Source organism: Amblyomma mixtum, chromosome 5 (genome assembly GCF_055824585.1).
Source record: "Amblyomma mixtum isolate Tamu chromosome 5, ASM5582458v1, whole genome shotgun sequence".
Taxonomy (NCBI): Eukaryota; Metazoa; Arthropoda; class Arachnida; order Ixodida; family Ixodidae; genus Amblyomma; species Amblyomma mixtum.
Window position 1 is genome coordinate 36,952,775 of NC_143016.1, and position 26,143 is coordinate 36,978,917.

Consider the following 26,143-nt stretch of genomic DNA (forward strand, 5'->3'; position numbering starts at 1 on the left):
TTTGCTGCAGTGCTGATGTCTGCTACCCTGCTGTCCGCGGGGCTGCGCCGGTGGCGTTTGTGCTCGTATTGCCTTCAAGTTTGCGCCTGTTTTGATGTGTAGATTTTCACGCTCATCTGTTTGCATGCGCTACTCAACATTGCTAATCTTCATTACCGTTTCCAGATACATCTGAACAAATCGAGTCCTGTTAGCATTGCTGCGGGTGTTAGCTTCACGTAGACGCAAACAGCGTTTGACGGTTGAATCTTGAAGCCGAAACCACCGAGCGTATAGCGAGTCGTCCTGCCATGAATTACAGTAAGAAACACTACTGAGATTTGTGGAGATCAGTGTTCTGATCAATGCATGTGTCTTTTCGCTGTTGTAAGTGTTAAGGCTTGTTGCGACGCGTCTAAGCTGTCGTGACTCGGTGGAAAACTGACGTTTATTGGTTCATGGTGAAAAAAACGGCACAAACTGGACAGGGCACACGAGAGAAGGAAGACTCCACATGCGCTATGGTGTCCTGTCTCTGTTTCTGACTAGCGTCTTTTTGTGCGCTACGTTTTTATGCCACGCGGGGTTTTATGCCACGCGGGGTTTTATGCCACGCGGGGTTTTATTCCACGCTGTTGTGTGCACGCAGTTTCCGGGGGTTTTCTGTGTACATATCTATTCGCCTTTTCATTAGACCTTCAGTTGCGAGGCAGGGCGTGTGGCGTCTTCCTTCTCTTGTGTGACCTTTTCAGTTTGCGCTCTTTTTGCACCATGAATACTCGCCAAAAAACGCAGAAAATTCTGCTTTTCTACAGTTCATTGATTCTTTTCGCAGATGCTGACAGTGCTCCCATGAAAGTATACAAGAAGGGAGAAGAGAAAGATTATGTCCAGGCAAAGCCTCAGAAGTCCAAGTCGTCCAAAAAGAAGAGCCCGAACGCGAAACATGAGGCAAGCGAATTTTCATTCAAGGGAGCCAGCTTGCCATGCTACATGTATACTAAGCTTTGAGGCACATATGGCTTTTAGTGAGCGCGGTTATTCAACGCAACTACCTGATAGTAAATGTCATTTTTGCTGACGTGCTGTGTTTGTTAAAAGTCAAACGTCCAGCAGGAATGCTCGAGGCTAGTGACGGATCATTCATTTCTTCATTAAGCACTCCCAGCACCTCAAGGGCCACTATCGAGAGCATTGAAGCAGTACAGCCCAGTGTCAGTCTAGGTCAAGAGTGCAGTGGACTGTTTGATTTTTGACACACTGTATACTAGTGGAAGCAGATCCAATACGTTGGAAGCTCACGTGGGCACGTACATTACAGCCACTTCAGGACCAGCTGGAGCAGCTGGAATCAAGTTTGGACAGCGGCCAAGGATTGGAACAGGTGGCGCCCGAGGAGGACCGGTCACACATCGCCATGACGCAGAATGCATCGCGGCGAAAGCAGCGCTTTCTGAATCTCTACAGCCAGGAGGGACGCGCGCGCGATGTGGTGTTGCTGCCTGGCCGGCACCCGTGTGAGTGCCAAGCCCATCGGCATGCACTTGTCAACAACTGCCTCCGGTGTGGCCGCATCGTCTGCCGTCAAGAAGCGTCGGGTCCGTGCTTTACCTGTGGCAGTTTGGTGAGGGCTTCAGAAATTCGCTTTTCCACAGTGCAGGCTGGATTCAGTTGTCACTTACTGTTCACAGTATATGACAAGCTATATGCTGTGCTCAGAGCAGCATCTGCAATGAAGGCAGTATGCAACTCGTATTGGCAGACTGAGAGTATCACCGCAGGCATGTGCAGAGGGAACCAACAAGGGGTGCAAATTTGTTGTCATACTGTCCCCTGCTATTGAGAAGACGTGGTTGCTACCGCCAGTTTTGGTATCCCCTTCTGGAGAGACCTGCGCACTATTTAATAACTTATGCAGTTTTCAGCTGAAACACTTAATGAAAGGTAACACGTAGATTTGGCACTGGCACAGATGAAGTAAATGTGGCTTTCCAGTTACTGCCAAAGTGAGCAAGAGCTTGAGGACACTCCCCAATCAGCCAAACCATCCATAACGCTCAGAATTTATGGGCACAAAACCTCATGCTGCAGTGCTTGGTGTGCATCGCAGCAACTCCCTCAGAAGCTTTCTCAACGCAATGTCGGAGCTGCGTTTCTAAGCTCAGGCATGTGCCAGAACCAGGTGCCACTAACTGCTATCAGATATTGCAAGCACCACTGGACCGGTAGCTGCCTCTGCTTGTGCTGGTTGTCTGTACCTCCTAACTTCAACAGCACCCTGAGCTCAGAGCAAAATAATTGTGCTTTCAGGCGGCAATTCCAGCTGGGAGCCACCACACACCTACTGGGCAGAATAGTATGTTTACAGATGTGTGTCTTGCTGGCATAAGCTTGGTTGCTGGTATGAGAGGCTAGCTTTCTTGTCAACTTTCTGGCTTGTCCTGTTCTTCCTTTGCATTGCTTGTTTTCTTCTCCAAAATCTTGGTGCATAACTCTAAACCATATATGAGCAATTCATGTGGCATTGTCACTTCCACCTCTTTGCTATACTGGTTATAAAATTGTTATGCCAGATTGTGCCAGAGGTGATAGCTTACAACTGTGCCAAACCTACTTTGAGATGAGCATAACAAGTATGCATGGCAGTGTCAGCGCAAGAAGCAGTTCTTTCCTATACCTTGCAAGGCACAAACAAAAGATGCCACAGTCACCCATCATGGATATGTGCAGCCACAATGCCTAGAGCAATGTTGCAGTAGGCTATGGGACACAATGAAGACAGTGAGGGCAGCTGCATCCAATTTTTGTTTGAAGTAAAAATCAGTTCCGTGCCTCTTTCTAGGTATGCTGGTGTTTGTCCCACAGTAAAAGATGCATGTATCGCTGAGAAAATTGCATTCAGAAATTTTTTTCTACCCGATTCAAACTACTGACGTCTACATCGAAGAGGACACCATGATGTTTTGAAGTGAATGGCAGTGTAACTGAGCCTTATGCCCCAAAATTACCATTGATGCACCGCAATTTATGAAATCGGCTGGTGATGGCAACACCTGTATTTAATTATTTAGCCTTTTGTGGCTTACAAAAGCTCCTTTTTTTAGTGAAAATACCATCTTTGTCATTGGAACGCAGTGATCATAGATACAGGCCAACTTCAATTGGTCCCCAGTGTCCCTTTAATAATGTGCTGCAATGAGGACACAATGCACGCACACACGGAGAAGCAGTGGGAAAATGAGCCAAGGTATGCATGTGACTGGCTTGTGCATGTTGATTCACTGAAAGCTCGTGGCCACTGCTTCTAGGCTTCTTATGCTTACTTACCAGGGGATACTTATGCTCTATTACCCAGGGTGTCGAACTGGATTTTTTTCTGGTTCAGTTCCGGGTTTCGGTTCGAACCAGTTAGGACAGCATCGAACCTGTTCAAACGGGTTCAGGACCAAAAGAAATTTGAAACTTAGATGCGTTTTAATCAACCTTGTTATGCAGTTTACTTTTCTGTGGGACATTGGTTTATAAAATAAAAAAATGTGTTAATGCTAATGTCCGTGGCAAGAGCCGTAAAATCAGTTGAACTGAAAATTAATGTAGACCCGCTGTGTATACTCTAGAATCAATTTAATGAAGAGAATAACGCGAAAAGCTGATGGAATTTGCGTTGCAAAACCCTCCAGCTTCAGCTACTTCAGAGACCTCATCGCGCGAGTAATAGGTCTCCTCTGAAGCTCGTGTCAGTCAGGAATTTCCCCTACCCAGAGTACTTACGCGAGTGCTGTCAGGAGCGCCACATGCTCCCTCTATGTTACCGCACACTATTCAGAAAGGAAACTGTCCTGTATCGACAGCTATATACAGACAGACACCTTTCCGTAGAATGTCTAGAATTTTAGAATAGAATTTCTGTGTCGTTTCTGGGGTGCTATGAAAGGGAGCCTAGGCACCGACAAAATTTTTTGCTCCTTTGATAGAGTCTAGTAATTCTGTCGTGCACTCTTGTCCACCAACTTGTATCAGGACTTTTAATCTTCAAAACCACAAACATCCCATTTCACCCTGCTGTATTTAATAGATGACTGATTGCTCCTATATCCTTCTGAACATGGTTGTGAGAGAATTTTGTGCTGCTATATTCGGCTTCTTTACTCTTCGTTTTTTCTTTGAAGTCCTGTACTACCTCACCGCAAGGCAGCTGACAAAGGTTCTGATCAGTCATTACTTCCTTTACCCATACACCTGCAGCCCTACTTAGCCTTTCTTGACACCAGTTTATTAAAACAAGTTCAGTGGATGTAGAATCAATACGCAGCAAAAACTTTAGATTTCACACATGGACATTACACCTTTGGGCGTGCCTCTGCACCAAGGGGATGTTTGCGCGGTGGTCAGTAAATTGCCTGTGCGAGCAATTGTCAGTGCAATTTTTCTGTCTGCAGTTTTTCTTCAAACCATTGGTTAAATGTAAACAAAACTTTACTTTCACCAAAAGCATATATTTCTGCACCTGATTAAGCTTTTGGACCGTGTTCTCCTTAAAGCATGATCAACAGAGGCATGCTTTTCTGCGTGCAAACATCGTATGCATTTGGCAGTTTGATGCCCTCTGTATTAAACTGTAGCCTCATTTCTGTGTTGTTTGCTTTGTTAAAGTTGAAATAAAAGTAAAAAAAAGGGGACCACCTCGGGGCATGTGAACATTTTCATTGTGATTGTCGCAGCCTTATCGGCCTGCTTCAGTTTGAGTAGTAGTTTTGCACATTTTAGCTATGCGCGTCCAGTCGTGCTGATGAGCTTCATATCTTCTTGCCCCGTCTCCCCTCTTGACAGGTGTGCACTAATGAGGAGAAAGAGATTCTCTCTCATGACTCCAAGAAGAGCCACCAGCTCCGGAATAAACTCATGAACCAGCCTGTTGATGAGAACCTCGCCAAAGCCATTGAGCATAAAAACCGGCTCCTCGAATATGATCGAACCTCGTAAGTTAATTCTCATGATAACCCCTTTTGTGGATTGACATTCTGTTTCAGGTGTTATATGTTGCCCAACCGAAGCATCACAGAGCACCTGCTGGTGCAGTGTGGTGCACCAAGCGGTGAACAGTTGATGTTGTGTTGTGACCTGAGCTTTCTGGTAGCTTTCAGTGAGTGTTACTCAGAAGACATGCGAGTATCTCAAGTGGAGTTTATCATCCTAACACAGTACGCTTAGCCTGATTCTATGCACCCTTTAGAACAAACAGCAAAATAGTCTGCACAAAGCAGGCCGAAGCCCGTTATAGTTCTTGTTTAATATACAGATACTGTGCATGTTGTTTGAAAAGTAAAGTGTACTCGTGCCACTGCAGTGTTCAAATGCAGCAGAAAATGCATTCTGAAAACTGAAAAATCATTACTTTTAAAGGCTAATTTTTGAAATGCACGCATAAATTTCAAGCGCGTCTGAAACACCATGTGGGTATCATAAATGTGTCTGCAGGCTTGAGACTTGACTTGGAGCATTACAAAATGTTGCTGCCTTGTGCAGTTTGTAAACCCGCAAGCTGACTGATTTCGGATTCAAAAGACAGATTCGGAGCACTTTTGCAGAAAGTTTTTCCACTTGTTTTGGAGCAATGCTGCTCCATTGTGGACCGGAAGCATTATCCACATGCTCTTAATGGATGACTGTGAGTGATTGCCAAGCCAAGGTCGCTCCACTCAGCAGTCTAGACTGCTCCGCTAATACCGGTGGTGTCAAATTGCAGCCTCTATGACATAGTTTGTCCAGTGGCAGCTTGAAGTCCTTCTCACCTGCAGCTCATAGAAAGCGCTTTTGCTGCACCAACATCAGTGTGCAGTTGAGCTCAGCCAATGATAGAGAAGTATGCATTTGTACAAGCCTTCGTGTGTTGCTCTAATTTGTCAGATAAGAAAACCAGAACTGTGGGATTCATCGAGATGATTCGCATTAGAACCCCTGCCAGCTTCAGTTGGAGGCAGTGAAGATTTGGAGTGAAGACTGTTTGCTAAAACCAGACACTCTTTTGTAGAGCACACTGGGCATGCCACGTCTACCTGTAGAATTAACTATGAAGTTTTGGCCTGTGGTTTTCGTTTTTCCCCAAAACCTGCTTTATAACTTCTTGCTATGTTTCAAAGCACTTTCCAACCTTAAGGAAACTTTAGCTTGCTTTTGCTTGTTCCTGTCATATTGCTCGAGAACAGAAGGCCACTCTAAGAGGACTGAGACACTAATATGGCTGAGCAAGAGGCACATATTTTTTGTCTATTGCCAGGTGCCAATGCTAATTTCCACAGTGATGGCTTTGTCGACTGCTAGTCCCATGGTTGCAAGATTGAATCCCGGCCATTGTGGTTGATGGAAGAAAAATGCAAAAACACCCAGGCCAATGCAAATTAAAGAAACCCAGATGGTCAAAATTAATCCGGGGCCCTCTACTACAGCATCTCTCAGCAACATTATGTAGCTTCGGGATGTTAAGTACATACCATACCTTATTGTGCCGTATCATACCATACCATTTCCGTCCGTGAAAAGGACGGCAGTGCAGAAAAAACAAGGAAGCAACACGATGACAGGTTTGCAGCACACTTTACATCATCATGCCTGCAGTCAGATGCTAATTGGAAAAAGCAAGGAAGGTACCATGCAAATTTTTATTAGGCACCTGTAGCTAGAATTTTCAAGCAATCCTCCCTGAGGCACTGCTCTTCGATCATGTGGTGTTTTTTATGCATTTATTAGTTTGTGCAAAAGGATTCTTCACGGCCCATTTATATCAGCCGAGTGGTTCTTGTTTTAAGTATACACATTTTAAAAGTGCACTAAGAGCTGACTTGTGCACAGCAGCTGCTTTTCAGCAATCATTTGCTTCTTATTAGGTTTTGTTGTGCCCCCATTCTTCATGTTTAAAGTGCTCGAACACCTTGCTGTAGCTGCTTGCTATCCTTTGTTTACAGTGCATGTCTTTAGGCTGAAAGGCTACTGTTGCTTTCAAATGAAGGGCGCAAGCCATGAGCAGCAGAGTGAAGTAATGAAGGGGCCCGACTCTTGTGAGGGAATTCAGTGCGTTGCTTACCGCGGGTCTGCGTAGCGTACAGTTTTGTTCATTCTTGTTTGTTATGCTCTAGTAGTTGCATTCAAAATGATTTTCTGTCTCCGTCAATGAAAGATAACATTAGAGGGAGCGTGCAATAAATTTGTGTTTACAGCTTTTAAAGGTAGAAGAAAGCCTTAGCTTCAGCGACCGCTTCTTGCACCTTTTCCTCAGTGTGTCACTATAGTGGTGGCTCTCCCTGCAGGGAGCGTCGCACACGTGTCATAGACGACAATGCTGACTACTACTCCACAGACAACAAATGGCTGACACCTGAGCAGAGGGAGATGATTCGCAAAAAGGAGCAGGAGCTTCGTGCTGAGCAGCATGATTCTCGAAGACGGCAGAAGGTACACATATGGTTTTCTCCTCCTCCTAGCAAAGATCTATCACGATGTGGAATGGATAACTGTGCAGGCGATGCATAGATGCATATCACATGACCAGCATGGCCAGCAAGAAAAATTCTCAAATCGCTGCTGTTAGCTGATCCATGACCATGGTCATTAGCTTCGCTTAGACGATGCCCGTCTCACGCGCACTGCGCTGCTTCCACTTGGGATGCTTTGCCTAGCTGGCGAACATGCAGTCAATGATTGCCCTCACAGGCCATTGGTTCGGACTTACTGTTTCAGTGCCACCTTTTTATTGGAGTTTTGGGTCAGCATGTTCTTTCTGGGGCAGCGTCGTGAAGGTTGAGAGGGGCTTTTTGATCTTCGCACTGCTGGGATGCATGACCTCTTCAACTTCAGGGGGAGTTTACACAGCGCCTCCTCGTTCATTATAATCAAGTTTTGCTTCGAAAGTTTTTTGTTCTATCTGCGACGAATTGCCATTGCCCTTACGCATATTTTGACGGTAGCACCGCAACCGTTTGTAATAAGTGAGCGTTTGTTATATCTGCGGCCGTTACAAGTCGACTCGACTGTACATTGTTGTAAAACTGTGGAATGTTTGTAGTGTTATCTGATATTATTGCATCATTCAATTAAATCTGGGTGCAATGAACCACCTCTTTGTAGAGAATTCATTGATATTACGAAGTTTGTCGATTTCCCAACGCAGCCACCATTGAACCGTGTGTATTTGCGAACTCTACATAATGAAGGTGTTGCAGATGTTGGCCTTGATATAATGAACTCGCAACGCTGACTGTCAGTAACTAGTCATTACTTCAAATTTGGTTGATTCATGTGAAAGTTTTGTGGTGATGAAACATGAACTGCCAGGAACATATAAAATTGCAATGAGCAAACTCGGTTGACAGACAGAACATGCCATGCTCCAGCGCGATTGGTGCCTTTCCATGGCAAACGTAGCTTTCTTCTCAGCTTTCACTTTTGTGATGTCACATTAAGTGACACTGTTCAGCACAGAACAACAGGATGCAGCAAAGAAGGCATGGGATGAACAGTGCGTGCCCATTGCTGCCGCTCAGTTGCTCACACCGGCACGTGACGCGAAGAGTTAGTTTCTGAGAGCAACGGTGGGCAGGCAGACCAAGATATCTTAAATTTTTTTAAGGGAGACGAGCCCGTGCAGAAAGGATGGTGCTTTTGATTCCCTCGCCTCCTCCACTCTCCCTACCTCGTGCATAGTGGTGTCGTGGCAATGCGTTGCACGAACTATGGCGGAGACGATGGCGGCTGCTGCCGCATTCGTGTAATCAGCGCAATCGCGAAATCTCTCTCAATGTTTACGCCTTCTAGTGCTTCTAGTAACAGGGGAACTGTGAACATTTGCAAAGCCTTTTCATCTGCATTTATTTTTCATTTTGGCTTCCGTTCTGCGCAGTCCTTTTGAGTTTTCATGCAAAATCTGGATATAACGAAAGCCTGCATGCAACAAAAGAATTGCAGACTTTTCTCGATTTCGTTATGTCTCGGTTTAACTGTACTGTCAAGACTTTCTCGCTCGCGATTACAGCATTTTTATTGCCTTGATAGCTGTCTGGGTCCACACTCCAAATGCTGTCTTCTTGACCTTAAGCCTTTTATTTTATCCTGTAGGTACTGTTGATGGTCAAAACAAGTCATTTGTGCACAGAAACAAGTTGTATTAAAGGGAGACTGAGAACAAAAACACAACTTTCATCGAAAAGGTAGCTTTTATAAGCTAGAAAAGGTAAAAAAAAAATAATAAATTCAGGTGACTCCACGTGCAGCGGCTTTTGCAAGTAAATCATGGTACATAAAACAAACTTTTGTGCATGGATCCCCGAGGATAGGCAGCACTGCCATTCCCTTCCAAATGGTGGTCATGGCACCCTTTTTGGTATGGATGGTTACAAGTTTGAATCGACTATCAGGAAGCTCCCTGCAGTGAATGCATCGCTTGCTGTCCTCAGTCTCTCCTGCACTGCCTGAACACTAGCAATCACAGTATGCAGCCCACATAAGCATAAACAAAGATAGTTCGTATAGGGTATTAATAATACCAACATTCCTATTTTTAGTTCAGCCTTTATCATAAAGGCGGCTTTGTGGGGAGGGTCACTTCAAGGCTTTGGCTATTCCTAGTCGATGTGGGGCATGCTAACATGCCAGCAAAGTCTCAGATTAACTTCAAAGTTCTGCACACCTTGAGTGGCTCTGAATTATGTTTAGGCGGTTTTGAACGAGTGTGGTACAGAGGCGGTTTTGAACGAGTGTGGTACAGAGGCGGTTTTGAACGAGTGTGGTACAGAAGTTTTGAGGCTTGACGGTGAGGTATTTAGTGATTGGCCTGACATGGCCACAGTTTTTGTGCAGCATGCAGTGTGACAGGCGGTGGCATGCACCAGTCCTCCTTTCCTTCTTTTGCTCGGTGTAATGATCTTTGTAGTGATGCTGGTAAAAATGCTCTTTCTGCCCATGTAGATGTCTGCATGTTAGCTGAGCAAACCTTTGTTTTGTGGTAGGTGACGCTAGATTTTGCCGGGCGTCAAGTGGTGAAGGAGGATGCCCAGCATGCCAGTATCCAGAGCATGCTGCAGTCGCTCGTGGCGCCCATGGTGGAAGTGAATGTCAATGACGAAGCCTGTAAGGAAGTGGAGGCCACACACTTCATGGACCCGGCCCTGGACATGCCACCTCCAGAGGTGAGCCTGTAGAAGTGGGAGTCAGGATGGGTGAAACTTTCAAAACCTAGGCACACGCTTGCTGGCGCACCAGCAGCCGTAACCAGGGAAGTTTGTAAATGCTGGGGAAAAAAAGAAAAGAAAGAAAACTTGCTACCATGTAGAACTTCCCTTGCCACGTATTATTCAAATACTGCAGCTTTGAGCCTCTTCACCCAAACAGAACTGTGAACATAAACTTTTGGTTCAGGCTACAAAAATCTGCCAAATCACTGTAGCAAACGCACGCTAAGATTCCACAGTTGATGTGGGTTCAGTCCTACATTCGCATTTGTGGAATTCACTACTTGGGTGGTGTAGAAGCATGACTTGTGGCATCATCTTCTGTGTGATCCAACCAGGTGAAGTGGAAAGCTCTGGGAACCTTTCGTTATGATTTATTCTGCCACCATTGCATGCAGCCAGAAATATATGTCATAAAATTTAAAGCACAGTTGCATGTTATGGTGGAGTGTTCAGCTTGTGAATTTTTCCTGGTGTTAAAAAAAAAAGGAAATGACTGCTTAACATTAAATAGAAAAGCAGTACAATAACCAGCCCGCTGATATGTGGATCCAAGAGGGATGAAGTTATGCTGTGTGGTCCAGATGTGAACAAGAGATTCATTGAAAGAAAGCAATATTGTCTAAAACAACTTTTTTTTCTGATGCGTTGGGAGAGGGAAGTGTGGAGTGTGTCCAGGAAAGAGGGAGAATGTCACAATATTTTCCTAAGCCTTGTGCAGAACCAGTACAGTATATATTAGTTACATAAATCCTGATTGATTCTTCAGGTAACTCTCCAATGTATGTTGTAAGGGGGGTGTAATGTTGACCCAGTTACAAACATGTTATTGCACCTGACTTGACGCATGTAAGCTGTCGGGGCTTGGCCACATTATGGTGGGTACCACTTTCATTGCGATCCCTCACAGTAGGCCTGTTAGATTATCATTTTCACAAGCTACACATTTTGTCAGTGCATTTGACTCGGTCAGTATTTGAACGCTGCACGTTTACAGGATTCTCGTCTGCATACATCTTAAGCTAAAACAGTTTGTGAAGGGCATTACAAAGTTTTTTTCTCCTGCGGCGGGGCGCAGTATGTGTCAACTGGGACCCTCCGTGCACCAAAGCGCTGCCGGCCTGTAGGCGATGGCAACTTGGTGTGCACCACGAGCAATGGCCAAGTCCTTGGCTCACGTATCCAGGACCGCGCTCTCATGGAGATGTCAGATGATGGATTCGCCCTTTCAGTGCACCAACCATATGCTGGTCTGCTCGTGGCTGGCATCAAGAAGTAAGAGACCCTTGTTGGTGCTTGTGTGTGGATGCACTGTCCAACTCTTTTGTTACCACACCGCATACATCAGTTACCGGTGATCGATGAATTTAAAGTCCGACTCCAGTGCTATCGGGGCCGCTGTGGACTTATTGAGGCATCTAGTGGGTTGTTTAGACATCGTACTTTCATTTCTTATGTAGTTTGTATTTTTCCCACAAGGCGGCAATTTTTTAAACACCCTTGAAGTGGAGGTTCAGGCTTAGTATGCTCGTGGGACAGCATGCGCTCGGAAGTATCTGCTTTCCGTGATTCTGCTGCATCTGCAGCAGATTTTTTTTTTTTTTTTGATGTATCAAGCAGCAGTGACCCTGACGTTGATATTGCATTCTGGATTTTGATTTCTACTAACAAGCTGTGCAACCTTAGCACAAAACGTGGGCACCTGTCCACCTGTAGGTTTCGCTTTTCACTTGTCTGTTTGTTCATTCCTGGAGCCAGTTTACGTATCGCACTTATGCAGTGAATGATATTTCTGGTTTCTGTAGTGTCTCCAAATCATATGGGCAAGATTTACTTCCATTGGTCTAAAAAAGAGTTGACTTCAGGCCCAGCAGAAATCAGGACACCGACTGGGGATTGACGCTCTGTAATAGCCCTAAGCTGTTTGTGAAAGCTGTGGATACTTTCTGACTGAACCTAAATCGTCCGAAATATCTTCTGAAATAGTTTACTATTTTAAACCCACAGCATTGTAGAGCATTTTCAAGCAATTTACTGTCAAACATCATTATAACATTCATGGATATACAAATTATTGTCTGTAGTGAATTGTTCCTAAATATTTTCGGCAAACACATGTATTTCATACTTTATATATTGAATGTGGTTTGTCAAACATCATTATAACATTCATGGATATACGAATTATTGTCTGTAGTGAATTGTTCCTAAATATTTTCGGCAAACACATGTATTTCATACTTTATATATTGAATGTGGTTTGCCATAAAACATATATGTCGAACTGCTGAGCGCCAAGTTGTGCCCGCTCAGATGGCAGGCTGGATGGCAGATGGATGATGGCTTTGCCTCGGTACTTGGGTCATGGTGCAGTAAGCATTGGCACCACAGTTTCCGCTTCATCTCGCATTTGCCAACAGCGCCACAGAAGACATGGCAGCAAGGCTAGCTGATAGCCATTTGGTAGGCACCCGTAAAAAGTGTGCCGGAACCAGCTACATGGTTGGTTGTGTAATTGTCCTGCAGCCATCCTCTGCTCACATCGACTGACACAGATTGGAGACAGTGACAAAGACGATAGTTTATGTCCTGGTCTCCGACTTTTTTCTCCCTAATTCAGCTGCTGAATTAGAGGGGAGTATCTCTTGTGTGACAGTGGCTCATAATCAAGTGCATATGGTGAAACCTCTAGATGCCAGTCAGTGCTAGTGTTGTCTTTCTATCCTATTCTTGTGCTGTTTCAAGATCCGAGGATCAACATGGCAGCCACACTATAACTCTCCAGCTTCATCAGATGCATCTTGGAATGTTAGTTTCTAATTCTGAGGAAAGCAAGTTGCGTTCATGGCACGGTCTGTTATTTGGCCATTGAATTGATCCTCGTTGCCATACGATTGCATCAAATCCTTGCTTGTCAACCTAAAGTGTGTCTGCCACCTTGTGCACAGGCATGAAGGGCGTGCTTGGTTCACAACCTACCGGGGCCGACTGTGGATCCATGCAGCTGGCAAACAGCCCACAGAAGAGGACATCAATGAAGTGGTCGACATCTATCGCAAGATTGTTGAAGGCAGGGTGCTCTTTCCTTACCACTTATGCATGCCTCCTGTACCTAGTACACACATGCCTAACACACCTATAGTTTGGAAAAATTAATGTATTTTTCAGTATAAAATGTTATTTCACTTCATAATTCAGAATCATCCTTTTATTGCTGGAAAGATTTTTCTCAGCACCCACTTGTGAGTGTGGGGTGCAACAAAACGATTATTATTTATTTGTTTATTACAGCACTTTTAGCACACTAGCATTAGGCTGTTTGTCTCTTTTTCTGAAGCCGGTTATGTGGCAGGCTTCACGAGAGTGCCTCAATAAAGACCAAAATTTCGTGCAAGTCCGAAATTATTGGAGTCTGAAAAATCGGTCAGCTGCTTTAGTTCCATTCTGGATTTTGTGGAAGGAAGCAGTGTATAGTTAAATGGAATGATTAGTGTCATGTCTGGCATCCAAGAACTGGGCGGCGTAGACGTAGCATCGAAGGAACGTTTATTCCTGCTACTTGGCAGGGAGCCAACAGGTTACATACTGAGCGCGGTGGGCCCGTGCGAGCGGTCTTTTAAAGCCAGCACGGGCTACCCGATAAGAGATAGCCGGGCAGTGAGCATGCGCAGACAGTACGCGATAACACGCGCGCACACAACATCTCCTTCCTCCTAATGAGCCCAAAGTCCTTTTGCTACATTATACAATGCAACTAATGCTATGGCTGATATCTATCAGGAGGTCGCCGGTCCCTCTGTGGATAGCGTCGCTCCCCGGGAGGGTCGTTCGTTGCCGCAGGGGCCGCAGCTGGAAGTGGCTCGTTGGCGCTCTCAGGATCCCCGAAATCTGGAATAAAATCTTCCATGATGCTCTGCTTTGAGCTGTCGATGCTGAGCAGTAGCTGGTCTTGATGACGACGCCAAATGAGCACCCCACGATTCGTCTTAACTCGAACCTTGAATGAAACGGGGCCAGACTGCTGAATGATAGTGCCAGGGACCCATTTCTCAGGACCTCTGTAATTCCTCACGAGGACCTCATCGTTGATGTTGAAAAGTCGCTCACGTGCCTTGCGTCGCACCATATCGGAGAGCTGTTGCTGAGCCACTCTTCCCCCGACAGAAGGCTTGACTGCGTCGAGTCTCGTGCGCAGTCGTCTACCTATAAAAAGGTTTGCTGGAGATTCTCTTGTAGTCGCATGCGGCGTGTTGCGGTACGTCATCAGGAACGTCTGTAAGGTTGCCTGCAAGGAGTCTTGGGGTCGTCCTTTCCGCAACGCAGATTTCATTGTCTGTACAAATCTCTCTGCAAGGCCATTCGTGCTTGGATGGTACGCTGCACTCACGATATGACGACCACCGAAGCCTTTGACGAAGCTCTTGAATTCTTCGGAAACGAACTGTGGTCCGTTGTCGGTCACGATGGTCTCGGGCACGCCAAAACGCGAGAAGAGGTCTTGGAGACACTGAATTGTGTGGTACGCCGTAGTCTTCTGCATGACATAAACTTCCGGCCATTTTGAGTGTGCGTCCACAGCAACAAGGAACATTTTGTCTTTCATGGGTCCAGCAAAGTCCAAGTGAACTCTTTGCCACGGCAAAGTCGGCCATGACCATGGATGAAGCGGAGCCGGTGCTGGTTCGTTCCGTTGCTGTTGACACTCTTCACATTTCTTCACGTGTTGCTCTAGGTCCGCGTCGATACCAGGCCACCAGACGTAGCTCCTCGCGAGTTCTTTGCATCTTACGATACCGGGATGACCCTGATGAAGTTCCTCAAGCAAGAAGGCTCGGTGTTTTGGAGGCACGACTACTCTCATGCCGTACATTAAACACCCTTGATGAACTGTGAGCTCCAAACGCTTGTCGAAGAAAAGTTTCAACTCCTTCTCAGCGACATGCGACGGCCAGCCAGCACTTGTGAAGTTCAGTACCTTGCTTAGTAAAGGATCACGCCTCGTTTCACGAGCGATGTCTTGGCCTGTGACAGGCAGCGTTTCCAAACGAAGCGAATAAAAAGTTTCGCTTTCTTCTGCCGATTGCTTTTCGCTGCTGTCGAGCGGCAAGCGCGATAAACAGTCTGCTTCCGCATTATCGGTAGATTTCTTGAATTCAAGAGCATAGTTGTAGGCTGACAGCGTCAGCGCCCAACGCTGCATGCGGGCAGCTGCCATCGCGGGAATGCCTGTTTTCGGGCCGAAAATTGTTTGCAGTGGTTTATGGTCAGTCACAAGCGTGAAGAACCTTCCGTAGACGTAGAAGTGAAACTTCTTTACGCCGAATACGAGGGCAAGGGCTTCTTTCTCGATCTGACTGTAGTTCTTTTCGGCACTTGACAATGTGCGGGATGCGTAGGCAACCGGTCGAACTGATTCATTGATCATTTTCTGCGAAAGAACTGCGCCTATGCCGTACTGAGATGCGTCGCAGGCAAGTTGAAGCGGTCGCTTCGGATCATAATGGGCAAGAACTGGAGGGGAAGCCATAGCTGCTTTTATCTCCGTGAAAGCAAGCTGGCATGACGCATCCCACGTCCACTCTGTTGTTTGCTTTAGCAGCCTGTACAACGGCTGTGCCAAAGTCGACAGACGCTGAACAAACTTGCCGTAATAATTGACCATCCCAAGGAATGACTGCAGTTGCTGCTTGTCTTTTGGAGCAGGCGCATTTAGCAGTGCCAATACCTTTTCAGGCGATGCGCAAACACCCTCGGCGTTGATGACGTGGCCCAGATAACGGAGCTCTCGTTGAAAGAACGAGCACTTATCGCGCCGGATGCGCACACCGCGTTCCTGCAATCTTGACAAGACGGCTTCCAAGTTATGGAAATGCTCTTGCTTGGTCTTGCCTGTGACCAGGATGTCGTCAAGATAGCAACTGACTCCTTCCAAACCTTTCAGCATGTTGTCCATAATTCTTTGAAATATGCTTGGGGCGGACGAAATGCCGAAAGCCAGACGGTTCATAGTATACAATCCCTTATGCGTGTTTATCGTCAGTAGTTTCCGGGAGCTTTCCGCCATAACTACCTGCTGGTAGGCCCTACTCAGGTCGATCTTCGAAAATTCCTCTCCTCCTGCAAGCGCTGCTAGAAGGTCATCTATCCGAGGTAGCGGGTACCGGTCTACTTCCAGACAGGGATTGACGGTGGTTTTATAATCGCCACACAGCCGGAGGCTTCCATCCCTCTTCACTACCGGTACCAAGGGCGTTGCGTATTCGCTTGTAGCAACAGGCGTTATGATGCCCAGCTTCTCCATTTTCACGAGTTCCGCTTCTACTGCACCTTGCAGAGCAAAGGGAACGCTTCTTGCCTTTACAAACTTCGGCTGTGACCCTTCGCGAAGGACAAGCTCGGCCTGCTCTTCCGTGATGGTACCTAGCTCATCCTTGAAAAGTTCGGAATGGCTGTCTAGCATGGCTTCCAGCTTTTCTTGCCAGTGCTTTGACATTTCTCGAGAGAGACCAAGGTGATTAAAAAAAACTAGGTTCTTCCAATCCAGACGAATATCTTGCAACCATTCTCTGCCGAGGAGTGCCGGTCCTGTAGTGTCCACGACGTACAGGGGAAGCTCCACGCTCTGGTCGTTGTGGTGCACGACGACTTTCGCCAGACCCTTCGGTTTTACTATAGCCCCAGTATACGTGCGCAGCTTTAACGATGCTGGCTGAAGTCGCTTACGTGGAAACAGCCTCTGGTATTCGCGCCATGATATGACGGATACGGCTGCGCCGGTGTCAAGCTCCATCGTCAGTAGGACACAGTCAACGTTCACGGGTACAGTAAATGGGTCTGCGTTGACTGATTTAAGTGGGGCAGACGACTCGTTTCGGACGGACGTGAGCATCTTCACACGTTTCCGGGGCTTTGCCTCCCTAGCTTTCTTTCCTTTCCTGCAGGCGCGTTGAATATGCCCTTTTCGGTTACAATTATAACATGTATCGCCGATATGAGGGCATGCTTCGCTAGAATGATTGGGTGACCCGCAACGGAAGCAGCTTGGCGACATCACAGACTGCTTTTCGCCTCGAACCTTATTCACTTCGTACGCCGGGGATGCGCTGTTATGCGTGAACGCCGCGCTTTTAGTTGCAGTTTCCATGGCAAGAGCTCTATCTACGGCCTTCTGGAAGGTTAGCTTTTTGTCTTCCGTGAACAACACACGCTGAATGTCCTCGCGGAGCAGGCCGCAAACGAAACAGTCCCGGAGCGCTTCATCCAAGAAACTTCCAAATTCGCAACTCTGCACCAGCCTTCGAAGTTCCGCGACAAATTCTGTAATGGACTCACCGCTTCGCTGTGACCGCTTGTAAAATTTAGCACGCTCTGCGATGACGGACGACTGCGGCGCCAGGTGATCGCTCAGGAGTTTCAGAAGACTGTCAAACTCTCGTGACGACGGTGCGTCCGGTGCCGTCAGCGACTTGAGCAGTGCGTAGGTCTTCGGGCCGATGAGACTTAGGAAAGCAGGAACCTTCTTTGCTACTGGAACATCATTGACCAAAAGATAGGCTTTCAACCTTTCCTCGTACGAGCGCCAGTCACTCGTGGTCTCGTCGAAAGGTTCAATGTGGCCGATGTGACTCATGACTCACTTGGAAGTTTCGGCTGCCGTGATGCCAGTTTCAGGAATTTCACCGCAGGGAAATCTTCGTGGCGGGAAGCTTTTACACAGAGGCCAGATTCTTCACACTGCGAATTTCGTACGGCGGTCATCCCATCCTCGTCGCCAATATGTCATGTCTGGCATCCAAGAACTGGGCGGCGTAGACGTAGCATCGAAGGAACGTTTATTCCTGCTACTTGGCAGGGAGCCAACAGGTTACATACTGAGCGCGGTGGGCCCGTGCGAGCGGTCTTTTAAAGCCAGCACGGGCTACCCGATAAGAGATAGCCGGGCAGTGAGCATGCGCAGACAGTACGCGATAACACGAGTGCTTGGTTTCGCGCGCACACAACAATTAGAACGTTACTTAACAGCCAGAGGAGCCCGGTTAAACAGCACTTCATGCTTTTAATTGAGTTTCAAGGACGTACGATATAGTTTATTTCATTGCAGTAAAGGTGGCTACAAAGATTGCATATTGGTGGAGGCCTCACTGTCTGCAGCTACATGAAAACCTCTTACAGTACTATTCAAATTCTTTTCTCGCCATCATTAGTGGTATTGCCAGGCTTCCTGGAAGCTAGGTCTGGTCCAAGTTGTTGAAGTTGTCCAAGTAGTTTTTGCTTCTTTTTAATAATTCTTCATGTGGTGCAAATGTATATTGGTCGACTTCCCGTTTTAACACAGCCTGGCCCCACTGCTAGGATAAGGTTTCAACTTAGATGCGTTATTGTCTCTGTACTGCAGATACTGGTGCCAATGTGAGGTTTCCTGCTCAGTACCCCACGGGCTGCCTTCTGGGCTGTGTGAACCTAGTCGACTGCCTGCCCCAAGATATCTACCGTGAACAGGTGCAGCTTGTTTCTCATGGCTTTGATGACCTCTTGATGCAGCAAGGCATGCGACTTGAAAAGATGTTCTGCACAGCTGACAGCGTGTGTAGGCTATCTGAAGTCATACAGCACTAGAAATACCATGCTTACATGAACCTTGTGTAGGCATGCCAGGCATGCCATCTTTGATACTGACCTTCTCCACACTTATCTCCCAACCTCCTGCCGAACTTTTGGCAAGGCGATGGCCTGTCCATAAAGCTTCCTTCTGGCTTCATGCCTGTGCAGTAACTTCTTTGAATGTGTGGTAAAGGTTAGCGAGCACTCTGATGGTGGTGGTGTTGAACGACTGGCTAAAAGAAAGCCCACAGGCCGGACAAGTGTTCACTAGACTGCCCTGTTCTTTGTCTCATCCATTCCAGTATCCATACGGCGAATGTTTCTCTCCTTTTGTATTCATATGCGAAGAACCCCAGGAGCTGAAAGTGAATTTCCCAATGAAAGGGCAGCATAAAATCTGTAAGTACAAAAGTTGCCAAAGTACATTCATAGCTGTTATAAAACGTTAAAAGCCACGGCTTACGGTGCATTTAGACTGTACAAAGCTGCTACTGATTATTCATGGTGAAACTACCATATTTACTCGCATAATTTGCACACCCCCTTTTTGAAGCCCTAATTTCAAGAAAAAAAAGTGCGCGAATTACGAGAGTAAACACGGTAAACCTAGATGTGCAAGAGCTGTCGAGCAGCTTTTGTATAATCTACACTTCCAATTCGCCTTTGCATTTTTTATAGCAAAATTTCTATATTGGGCTTACTTGAGAGAGAGAGAGAATTAACATTTATTTGTAGAAAGGAGACCGGAGCGGATTGTGGGTGGGGTCCTCAGTCCAAGACTACAATGGCTTCCGCCGATGCTTTTGGTGACGAGTGCCTCCCGGTCTTCCAGGGTGCTGCTGGCCAGCGTCACCTCCCACTGCTGCAGCGACGCGTTGGGTGGCTTAAGTGGTTCAGTTTAGCTGAGCATGTCCATGTAATGTGTGTGAATGTGGGTATGTATCTGCATATAATGTTGGGTGAATGCGATGTAGGTGGTAGGAGTCCACCGGGGAAAGTTTCTTATGCAGCGGAGGGTAGAGACGCCTATTTAGGCAGGGGGTCTCTAGGCGGGCTGAAAAATGGGTTGAGTGTGGGCAGAGAGTAGAGTCACTATGCCCCCACTCGGTTGGTATAGTCTCGAGCCGGGGCATCTGCCCGAACATTGCCGTTGAGACCTGCATGTCCAGGAACCCAGGTGATGACGTGATCATATTGGAGATTGCCGCCCAGAACGCGGAGAGCCGTGCGCGGGACACGTCCAGTCGTATAGGCTCCGCAGGCGGCTTGGAAGTCTGTAAAAATGTGGGTGCCGTGGTGGTGGGCTTACTTGAGAACTGCCGAATTTGTGTCGCAGTTGATGTGCAGCTGGAACATTGAAAACGGTAAAAGCTAGCACCAGAAATTTCTTGTGCACACTTCTGTATCCAATGTTTTGTGATATCAAAGTGCCTTGTCGCATTAAACCCTTCTTGTTGTAGCATATCAAAGGCAAAACAATTAAGCCAAAATGCTACACTTTTGCAGCACTGTTTAATCATACTTATGCTGACGTAAAAGGACAGACTTTCTCATTCACAAAACATTTTTCTATTGCAGTCAAAATGGAGCCAAGGCTTCATCAGGCATGTAAGAAGACACTGCTCTGCCCCCAGATTTTGTCGAGATGACCTTTTTCTCTTATTGAAGACAGCATTTTTTTTTTTTTACTGAGAATAAATTCTTTATTATAATACACCATGTCAACAATTAGCACTATGTCTTCATCGCTTTGGAAAGATGCGCATGAAGACAACCATGTTAAGGAACACGAAGAACACAACAGCGAGCATAAGCCAGATCCAACAGTTGCACGAGCGCCGAAGGTGTTCCTCCAGCCGACTCTGCTCGCTCTGCAGCCGTAGATAGTTGTGCTCCGTGGACGTAACATTCTTCTGAACAGACTGGAATTGGAATGAGATCATAATTCAGCTAAATTCCACCACGTGAATATAAAACTGAACTGCAGCAAAAGCTCATTGTTTGAGACTTCAGGAGAGAAAAAAATTAATGCGAAATACATTCGCGGTGGGTGCAGCAGATTTATTTGGCACAAAACTAGGAAATGGTTGTATGCTTTTGATGTGAAAACTGTGCGGCAGCAACGATTTTCCGCAGTTCTTTCAGACGCTTAATTTCATACACACTGTCAGTAAATTCCAAACAGGACTGTTCCAAATGATTACAGCCTTCACTGTCTCAATCACTGTGCGGCACAGCACCGGTTGCATCGCACAAACTGCAAACTGTATGTCACGAAAACACAGTTTTGGCGCTCTGGAGAGAACTAAGTGGGCAGAAGCAAGAGAACCACAGCGTCGGAGCAGCACGACGACTTGTACACAGAAAGAGCGACTGTGACGCACCTATTAATACACGAAACTAGGGGTGTGCGAATATCCTCCTGGTCGAATGGCTGAATGAATCAAACAGTGTGTGTTCAAAATTATTTGAAGCGAACTGAATGATTGACACAAAAAAACACTACTACGATTGGTCTGCACACGAAACGTTGCAAGTCGGTCCATTCGTATGGTGTCATTTATGATGTCCGTGCATGTGACCTCAAAGGCAGTGGAGTTCAGGCACATTGAATACGCACTGCCTTCGTGCCCGGTATCAGAGCTCTTACAGCTCTCGTCCTTCTCATCAACTGATATGCAGATACTTTCTACAAGCACTACACACTGTTGAACACACAGCAGGCAACGTTGCGGAGGCTGAAGAAGCAGTGTGCCCGCAAAATCATATTACTCTGGCACGTATTATTGGCTCTTCTCAAAGCCTTGGCGAATGTTTGGACAAAAACGAAGTGCTACCACTGAAAGTTGCAGTTGAAGCTGTGAGGCACTCTGTGCTTGGGCCCTCTGGCTATAATTTGCACTGAGTGTGAACTACTCTTTTAGGTGCAGATGGAGTAAGAGCTATTAAATACCCCACCAGCCGTGTACCATACTACCACATGTAATTCTTGTTTCCCAAAGCCTCGTACAGTCGCACAGCAAATATGCTGCAAGAGGTAAAACAAAGTCCAGGAGGGCTGCCAGTCATGGCACTAAAGATACCGCATACATGTAATGGGCACAGGTTTTTTTTCCCAAGATTTGGGATCAAAATCAGGGTTGCGGCCATTACATAGAGAAAAAGACTACAAAAATATTTTCGCTTGTACTTGCCGCTATTAAACTAAAGCACCTGCACATGTTGGCAAAAGAGAAAAAAAACAAACAAAACTTTTGTTGCTTTCACAAGCTTACAAGAACATTGACCCTCGTCCTCCTCCTCCAAACTCGTCGGGACTTCGAACGCTTCCCCGTCCCAGATCAGGTCATCCTGCGTTCCATCGAGCTTGTTGGAGATTCCCATGACTTTAAAGCTTTTCTCCACTGTCTTGAAGGAAACCTCGGCCCACGTTTAGAGGATCCAGTGGCACACATCCACAAGGGATGTCCTCTTCAGATGACCAGTCGGTGTTTTCTGATGGTACACATTTTTCGTCAACCCCAAACTTTCGTGTTGCTGCTCTTTTTCCATCTTCTTTCGCTATTCTCTCCACTTCCAGTTTAAAGCAAGCAGTATAGCTTACGTATTTCCCTATCCTGAAGCGATGATAGCGGCGAATTTGCCAACACATGAGCGCAGAAACAGAGAGTATCGATGCATTCTGATTTCGATATTGCATGTAATTGGCAAAGGAGATAAAACGAAAAGCGCGAACAGGCAGCGCTACTCGCTAATCTTGCCTATTACCGATGTCAAGGATAGTGCCGTGCGTAATTTTTCCATGCCACCTGCCAGCAGTAATATAAAGAAAATTCTGAAACTCTTGCACCTCACATAGATGGCGACACCAAATTTTCTGAAATCGGTGGTGTGGCTCATACACAATGAAACGTGACTGTGTTCACTTTGATCGTATGGCGAACTACTTTTTGGGTGCAGACTTAGCCTGCACGAACTGGCGCACTAGCTCTGGTAGCGTTGACTGCTATGTATGAAACAATATAAATACTACCATTTGTGCATTATTGGTCAATCGACTGCTCATGCTGACAAAAAAAGGACAAGATAAACTTTCAGTAACTTTTGACAACAGAAAAAAAGCAGTAATTTACCCCCAAAAATGAAAACTGCATTCTGAAATAAAAGCCGAAAAAAGTCTGCTGAATTTTCAAAAAATAGAAACCGAGGTCTCCAACCACTGCACATATATTGCTGAAAAAGAAAAAAAAAATCTTCCACAAAGAATAATATTCGTAAGAAACAAACATTGTGGTCTGAAATAAACACTAAAGAAATTCAGCCAAATTTTCAATAACTAAAAACCGAAAAGTCCAGCCCCTACCCCAACTGCAATGCAGCAAGAGGGGACGGACATCACCTCGGCAGTGAGAACTGAAAAATCATGTCTACAAACGCATACAACTTCCAGTGCCACTTATTGGCACATAAAGACGACAGCAGCTCAAAGTGTGGGAAATACAAAAACAGCAGACTTGGTTAAGAAGAATTCCCGAGTAAGAGCAACAATGCAACACCATTAGGTTGCTTTCCCACAAGACTCAACGTAAAAAAGAAATGCGCTTAAGATAACTGTTTCACTTGTGCTTCAGTTAAGACGAACTTTCACAGCGACCGCTGTGAACCGCTGTGAACTTTCACGGGGCTCACACATGGCTCTGACAAGGAAACAAAAACCATATAAAATGGTTCCACCCCCCCACCCCTTCCCCCTACAAGATAGCAAGTAGGGTAACGTGAGCATGTTTTATGCCCTCACTCTTCAGCTCATTTCATGTATACTGCAATAAATTCTCTGTATGAAATTATCCTCTTGCTGTCAGAAGACGCTTCTGACAAGACAAACACATTTTCATGATTCCTTAAAGTTTGTTTTAAAGAAAGTCTACTGTAATGAAAGAGTGGGCTGTCATCTTAGCCATGACTACGCAGTCCAAAACTTCCTCCGAAACCAAAAACTTCCTCACAATCATCTAGTACTTGCACTTAAAGAACCACAGACACTTAATTTTAGCTTCATGTTTTTTTTTGTTTCAAATAGTGAGTTAGATATTAGAATACATGGTTCAGCCTACGACTGGTAAATTATTTATACCTTATTCTTCTTTATGCTATTTTGGTTTCGCTTTCATCAAACACACTATGGCTCTAACTCAATGGGGGTGTTTAGGTCATGTGATGCAGGAAAAAGCTGCTATAACCGCTGATACATCAATCGTATTCATTCCATTGAAGCGGCAGGATTAAGCATTGTAGTGAATTAAAACTAAGTATCGGCGATTTACTGCAGTTTCATGTGTCACGCGGCATAAACACTCCCAGTGCGTCACGGCCATCGTTGGTTGATGAAACCAAAACAGCATGAGATTCAATTATTAAATATTTAGAGGCCATAAGCAAATATCACATGATGAACCATATATTTTAATGTCATTATCTGAAAGATGAAAACATGCAAATAAAACAGCAGCCAACGAGGGAGAGCAAACAGACACGACACGAGGCTGCAACTAAAGTTGGGTGTCTGTTGTCCTTTAATGCACATGCAACTTCTGCTTGCCAAAAAAATCCCAGGTGGATTTATGGAAAACTCTTGGAGGGAGCAGTTGGCTATGGTATGTCCTATTTGCCCAGTGCATTTCTGGAATAGTACTTTTTCAAAGGAAAACTAATGTCTACCCTCCCATCGCCTCGAATCCACTCACGCACAAATCACAGCAGCCAGTCTTGCTTGACAAGTTGTGGCATGAAGATTCCTTGATAAGCAATGACTACTGCTGATTTTGCCACTCGCTTTAGGCTACAACACTCTTGTGCGATTCACCCAAATGTCATAGTAATGCAGATATGTGCATGCCTTAAGCATTCAGCACAGTTCAGACTTAGATCGTGTCTGCCACGCTTGTAGAGCACATTTTCATTACCTCTGTATCTTTCTTGACAATATGCCCAGCAAGCAGTGCATTCTGCTTGAGGTTCTGTGCCAGGGACACCATTTCCTCTGCAATTTTCTCCTGCATGGAGTTGTGGTACCGTAGAACCGCATCGAAATCTTCACCAGCCCCCTGCCCGGGAATTCGCTGACGCAAGCCCTTGCTGTCCCCTGTAAGTGAAGCATGGCAAAACGGCAGCAAGAACAACATCAGAATTAAGTACAACCATGAACCAGCGGTTGTTCATTTCATAAGTTGACTGTCAAGAAAGGAAACAGCTTGGCAAAAACCGCTGCAGCTGGTTTATCCTTAGAGGGGTCATGACACCATTTTCAGACTCTAGCTGTTTATTGCATGTTGTTCAATATACGTCTTGGAGCAAATGGACAAAAATGTGAGCTCATTTGGTGCAACGAGTAATTTGTAACTGAATTTTTAAAAGTTCTCCTGAACTGTTTTTCAGCTGCTTCCAACTTTTTTTTTCTCCTGAAACCTTCATCTTCACTAGGACAAGGCACTTTATTCAGCTGCGCCATTCTTAAGAAAAAAAATTGTGGGTGCAAGTGTTCTTTTGCAGCTGCCCCTTCTAGTACACCAGAATTTCGCTTCAAGGTCCCAAGAAATTTCTAGGACTGTCAAGGCCCTTGAAAACACCTCTTCTGTATTAAAGAGTTTCCAAAGATCCGCATGGACTCTGTGACTGCAAGTGCAGTGCTGTCTCGTGTAAAGAAGAGAAGGTTGGTAATCTCATCGACTGCCTTGCTAGAGCTTACAGTATTTTCTTTTTTATGCTTTATTATATTTCGAATTAATCTCTCTTTTTCTCTCTCTCTCTCTTTCCCTCTCTCTCTCCAATCCAAACTCCTACCTTTTTTCACTCCCTGCCCTCCTTGTGGTAGACTCCCCCGGTGTTGCTCTCCCGTGTGCTTTTCTTTTGCCTTTACTATGTACAGGTGAATAGCAGCCTTTACCTCCCGATTCTTGGCCGATCCCCCAGTGTGGGTATGTGCCATCCTTTCAAAGGCTAACAACAACAACAACAACCCATTACGTATTTCATGCGAATACTGGTGGCACCCTTGGGGCGTTTTACAGTACCCAGGAACGTCCAACGGACAATAGGTTCTGCTCGATGAGTCAAACCTCATTATAACAAACACGGACGTTATGAATTATTGGCTATATTGAACTGTTCTTAACTGTTTTTAACAAACACATGCATTCTTCACTTTAATCGAAGACGGTTTGGAGTGCCAAGCTATGCCTGCTCAGATGGCAGACTGAAGGCTTTGCCTCAGTACACAGGTGACTAGTGGTGGTGCAGCAAGCGTTCGCATCATGGTTCATGCTTTATGTCGCATTCGCTAACAG

At 45.8% G+C, this 26,143-nt stretch overlaps 2 protein-coding genes across 2 annotated transcripts in view; one reads left to right on the top strand and one right to left on the bottom strand.

Annotated features, from left to right (window-relative positions):
- LOC149341793 (activating signal cointegrator 1) lies at positions 1-20,528 on the top strand. The gene is made up of 11 exons (XM_089543981.1): positions 1-300; positions 815-930; positions 1,301-1,603; positions 4,810-4,958; positions 7,284-7,428; positions 9,978-10,157; positions 11,278-11,474; positions 13,148-13,269; positions 18,595-18,698; positions 19,103-19,199; positions 20,379-20,528. Exons 1-11 carry the CDS (start codon positions 291-293, stop codon positions 20,447-20,449), a joined length of 1,494 nt encoding a protein of 497 aa, XP_089400107.1. The 5' UTR covers positions 1-290; the 3' UTR covers positions 20,450-20,528.
- Positions 20,426-26,143, bottom strand: part of Use1 (Vesicle transport protein Use1) — a 9,100-nt gene continuing 3,382 nt past the window's right edge. Inside the window, exons 5-6 of the mRNA XM_089543984.1 lie at positions 24,764-24,942; positions 20,426-20,722 (exon numbers count right to left, since the gene is read on the bottom strand). Of these exons, the coding sequence (XP_089400110.1) occupies positions 20,543-20,722; positions 24,764-24,942 (359 nt within the window). The 3' untranslated portion in view covers positions 20,426-20,542. The remainder of the gene's footprint in view (positions 20,723-24,763; positions 24,943-26,143) is intronic.